This window comes from Microplitis demolitor, chromosome 8 (genome assembly GCF_026212275.2).
Source record: "Microplitis demolitor isolate Queensland-Clemson2020A chromosome 8, iyMicDemo2.1a, whole genome shotgun sequence".
In the NCBI taxonomy this organism is placed as follows: Eukaryota; Metazoa; Arthropoda; class Insecta; order Hymenoptera; family Braconidae; genus Microplitis; species Microplitis demolitor.
Window position 1 is genome coordinate 14,782,021 of NC_068552.1, and position 5,348 is coordinate 14,787,368.

The 5,348-nt window shown below is 25.6% G+C and overlaps 1 protein-coding gene across 1 annotated transcript; it reads right to left on the bottom strand.

The window, feature by feature from the left end:
* Positions 1-292: 292 nt before the first annotated feature.
* Positions 293-5,348, bottom strand: LOC103573323 (CLIP domain-containing serine protease B8). The gene is made up of 6 exons (XM_008552358.2): positions 5,159-5,348; positions 4,359-5,074; positions 3,227-3,469; positions 2,057-2,247; positions 1,252-1,350; positions 293-612 (listed from the first exon to the last, which is right to left on the bottom strand). Exons 1-6 carry the CDS (start codon positions 5,258-5,260, stop codon positions 293-295), a joined length of 1,671 nt encoding a protein of 556 aa, XP_008550580.1. The 5' UTR covers positions 5,261-5,348.

Sequence of the window (5,348 nt, forward strand, 5' to 3'; positions counted from 1 at the left end):
GTCCTAAAAAAATTTTTGTCTTCAATTCATAATGCAAAATATTTCTTGCACCAAGAAATCCTTTTTTTTCTTTGTAATTAAAAATATTAGTGACAAAAATAATGAATAATTTTTAGTGTAATTATATTTATTAAGCAATTAAAATTTTTTTAAATTAATTAATTAAGTTAAATATAATTATCCTTAAAATATTATTATATAAAGTTTTTATAACAAATAGTATTTTTAAAAATATATTTTATTAATAATAATCATCAAGCTAAATAAATTTTTATCTAAGTGTACATTTAAGTTATGGTGATATATTTTCTAAAATCCAAAATAAATAGCGAGTAATTCTAGTGTAAACAGCAGGCATTGCTGTTTGACCACAATGTTTAGCTCCGAACGATACAATACCAATTAAATAATATTTAGGAATATCATTTAAAGCTTCAACTTTCATCAATGGACCACCGCTGTCACCAGTACAGGAATCTTTACCAATTGTACCACCGACGCACAGCTGCATGTCATCGATCTGTGCTTGATTTTTAAATGACTTCACACACATATAAGTTTCCAGAATAGGCAATTTTATTGTTTGGAGAACTATACTCGATTTTGGATGATCTGTTAATTATTTAATATAAATTAATCAATATAATTTACTGTAATTAATATATCATAAAATGTAGGATTTTCAAATAAGAATTATAATTTTGAATTCACTTGATTAAAATATACATATAATTTATTTTCTATAAATAAGTAAAAAAAAAAAAAATTTTTTTTTTTAGGTGAAAATAAATTCAGAATAAAATTAATGAATGTGTAAGTTTTTTTGAAGAAGACAATAAAAGTTAAGATAAACTTTAATTAACGTGTCCTAATATCTAGACTTTCTGTTAAATTTATTTTAAATTAAATAAAATATTTTGATTACAGTAAATTTAATCATCATTCAAATTAAAACGAATTTGAGTTTATAAAATTCAATATGAATAATTTCATTGTATTGAAAAAGATATTTATTAATAAAAAAATTTGATATTTATGCAAACTGTATATTTGAACTAACAGATATTAATATCATGAAAGTTGTATGTTCCGGGCAATTATTTCAAAAAAATGAAATTTAATAATTTAATAATTTTGTTTGAATATAAAATATAAAAAAAAAAAAAGTTTTTCAAATATTACATAAAAATAAATGTATACAATGAAATTTTTTTACCAATTAAAGCCAATTCATTTGTTTTAAATATTTACCTATATCAAAAATACCCCATCCTGCAGTTTCAGCTATTCCTCCTGTCAGATTTTTTTTTAATAAATCTCCAGCGGGCATACATATAGGCATTACAAATCCTGTATCAAATGAAAACAATATATTACAGATATATTTAGGGCAGAAGTACCATTTTGGCCACTTTAGGGTAGTTTTGGATACTAGAAAAGTTTAAATAATATAAGTTGTAGAAGACACAATGACATAATTAATTTTTACAATGTGTTCGAAGATACTTTTATTCCACTGTAAAAATGGAAATTTTATTTCATATTTTTTCATTAATTGATATAAAGTATTAAATGTCAAAAAATGGAGCAGTGACCATAAATGCTGCTTCTACCCTACATATATTTATTCACATTAGTGTATTTTACATCAATATTCATCAATCCACAAGTGAACGTTTTTTATTCTTCATAATTTTCTCCAAAAAAATTAACGAATAATTTACAATTAAAATATTTATTCCAATGAATCTGATTTTACTTTATTTTTTTATTTTGCACAACTCATTTTTTTATTTTATGCACAAAAAAAAATTTAATTAAGGCATATAAAATTAAAAGAATTGATAACAACATTGAAGGAAATTTAATTTTTATCAAATTTTATCTGATTTTAAATTTAAATTTAAATTTGAATTAGTAACTATCAAGAACTTTTTTTACGTTTACTATATTGCAACATAATATATTTATTTATTATAAACTCGAGAGACTAATGTACTAATGAAGATTAATATAATATTATAATAATAAAATAAAAAAAAATAATAATACAGACCATTATAAACTACAGGTCGATCTAATCTGATTAAAGCAATATCATTTTTAAAATGCGGTGTATTGTATCGCTTGTGAACTAGCATTTGTATAGGTTTAAAGTCTTGAACAGGCTCCGCACAGTAACCATTTTCACAATCAGGATTAGTCTCAGAATTATGTTCACCTAATCTTATTCCCGTTACTTTAAAACTAATTTAATAAAAATAATAAATTAATATATACATGGTATTAATAATTTATCTCAGTCTTTAAATTACACACTGCAAAAAATTGTGAGTGAATTTGAAGTGATTACGGTTTTTATTTAAATGCAAATTCACTCCGTCACTCAGTTTCGGAATTTTAAAAAAAAATCAGTCAGCATACGGAGTAAATTTGGAGTTTGTCTTCAGCGGAGTGGTCTGGATTTAATTTCAATTCGCATTCACTCCGAATTTAATCAGCTAATTTTTTACAGTGCATGTACTTGAGGATCGAAACGATTTTTGCAAAACGAAAATGAAAACAATTATGTAACTTTACTGCTTAAAGATGACTTAAGAGGTAATCAGGAGTTGCAATTTTTGTCTGGCATACTACACTATACAAAATTTTTTAGACCCGGTGTAGTGTAAATGTCTCGGTGTAAAAATTTTAGTGTGAAAATTACACCAAATTCGGTTTAAGAATTTAGGTGGTGTGATTTTAAAATTTTTACACCGCCAAACGTGTAAATGTATAATACATGATAATTTTGTGTTAAGAAAATTAATCATAAAAAATATTGAAATTTTCAAAATACACGGAAAAAAAATTCTACTAAAATTTATGTCGTAATTGATTAAGTATAGTTAAAGATATTCAATGATCGTTTGTTGCTCATTAATCAAAATTGCAACGAGTAACACGGAATGGTGTAAAAAAAGTAGACTACACCCTGTTAAAATTGCACGGATAGAAAATTTACACCGAGAGAATTTTAAACCGTTATTTCACACTACACAGCCGTGTAAAGTTCTCCGTGTCCATTTTTACACCGAAATTTTTCACAGTGTAGTACTTATGCGAAACATTTCAGAAATCTAGATCCAGTAGATTTTTTACTTTTCATTCCGCGAAAAATGTTCCGATCTTCAGGTACATTAAATTACTCAAAAAAAAAAAAAAAACTATTTTCAAAACGATATACCTGCCAGGTAAATTAGAGACACAATGTGCTGCAGTTACTACATAAAGTTTGTTAATTAAAGTACCACCACACCGATATGATATATCGGACCCAGTTACATCACTACTGTATCCAATTCTTGCAATCCAAGGATACATTCCCATTGAAGCATTTTTACCGCCAATTATTCGATCGGTATTTGATATTCCACATTTATTATGCTCTAAAAGCATCCAACTAGGGTGCTTTGTGATATCAGCTTTCAGTTATTTATTTTTTTTTTCCAATAAAATAAATTAAAACACAATATTATACTTTAAATTAATAAAATATTTTTTTGTAATAAAAAATCAATACGAGGAAATCAATTCCTCAAAAATTGATAATTTATCAGTTACTATTAAATAATTAAAATCTTCAATTTAATAAAATTAACTTACCGGATTTACAAAACAATATGAAATAAATAATATAATAAATAAAAAAATAAATTTGACTATAATCCATTTTATTTATAAGTAAAATATATAATAAACTTTGTTATTATTTTTATAAATAATAAATAATTGTTACAAATACTCTTATAGCCAAGTGAACACTACAATCAATCTGTAGCTCAATATCGATGTATTAACATCAAGGTCAGCTTATCTCCATTACCTAAGAACAATATAACTATGAAAGAGTAATATAAAAATCAAGTCAAATAATAATTGGCTCTGTTGCTACTAAAATGTCAAGATAACAACCTCGTTAATTTAAATCACAACTGAACCAATTTGTTATTAGAAAATATTTTATTTCATTTTATTACTCAACAAATAGTTGACGTAATAAATAAAAAAAATTTTTTACAACAAAAATTAATTGTGCTCTTAAATATTTTATTTTTTAAATTTCGTTAACTTCAAATTTATCGAAAAATATTTTTTAATTCAAAATTATTATAAATTTCTGTTCATAAAAATATATGAACTTAAATTGCAATAAATGAAAAAGTATATAATAATAATAATAATACGATCAATTAAATTTAAATTGCAGATATTTCTTTCTCTTTTAATTCTACCGGTGACTCGAGGGTAGAATTTATAATTCCAACTTTGTTTTCTTGACCGATATCTGAAGAGTTATGGATTTATCGACTGATGATGAATCGCTGCTCTCTTCTGGTGCTTCTTTATCATTACTATTATCAATAATATTCGATTCATTAGATCCATCTGAATTCTGTTTAGATTTTTCAAAATCATCATTGTCTGAAGAACTAGTCTGCTTATCATCCGCTGAAGAGTCATTACTCTCACTAGCAAACTTCTTCTTCGGACTGGCCTGAGCCTCGTCATCAGAACTATCTAATTCATCAGAATCAATATCATCATCATCAAGAATAGTTTTCCTCTTAACGCCTTTAGCAACTTTAACTTCTTTCTCCCGTAATTCTAAACTATCAGTAACAGCAACTTTGAAACCTTGTTCAATAGCATCATCTATTTTCTCAGTGAGTACTGATCTCTCGTGCTCATAATGTTGATCTTTAAATTCATGTTTAGGTTCTGCACAAAGTCGTTCTAATTTTTTCTTTTTACGTTCAGCAGCTTCTTCTTCTCTCAAGGCTTGCTTCTCAATCCATGTCTTTAAACGTTTTTCTTCATTGATATCTCGTAGTCTGCGGCCGCTTAAATCTCTGCATGCTTCCCGGTTTGTTGTTTTTTCAATTTGAGCACCAATTGCTCTTAACATTGAACCGAATCCACCCTTACCACCAACAAGGCGTGGAATTATTTTAACATTGCCTGAGATAATTACATCCTCATCATAAACAACTCGTCCATTATTTAAAATATAAAAATCTTTGCGCAATAAACCCTGAAAATAATCAATTTATTAAACTTAATATTAGCATACGTATGAAATACAACTAGATATTGAGGTTAGAAAAAATATACTTACTTTACTTTCAATATTATTCCATATTTCGTTAATTGAAATGTCTTCTTGACATTTCATTATTGTTAGGGAACAATTTCCACTTTCAAATTGTACATTCAACATTTTTTAATTATTTTATTTATCAAAATACACGACAAAATTTATTTATTTGTTATGACTTTTAACTGAATGTAAATATATGTATTTGATA

Bases quoted from the DNA above. Each gene is read 5' to 3' on its own strand.
- LOC103573323 (XM_008552358.2), bottom strand. From the start codon at position 5,260: ATGTTGAATGTACAATTTGAAAGTGGAAATTGTTCCCTAACAATAATG. The intron at 3,470-4,358 runs ATCATCAGTCGA...AAATAAATAACT, and splicing joins CCAGAAGAGAGCAGCGATTC to GAAAGCTGATATCACAAAGC. The intron at 2,248-3,226 runs GTATATCGTTTT...TTATTAAATTAG, and splicing joins GTCTCTAATTTACCTGGCAG to TTTTAAAGTAACGGGAATAA.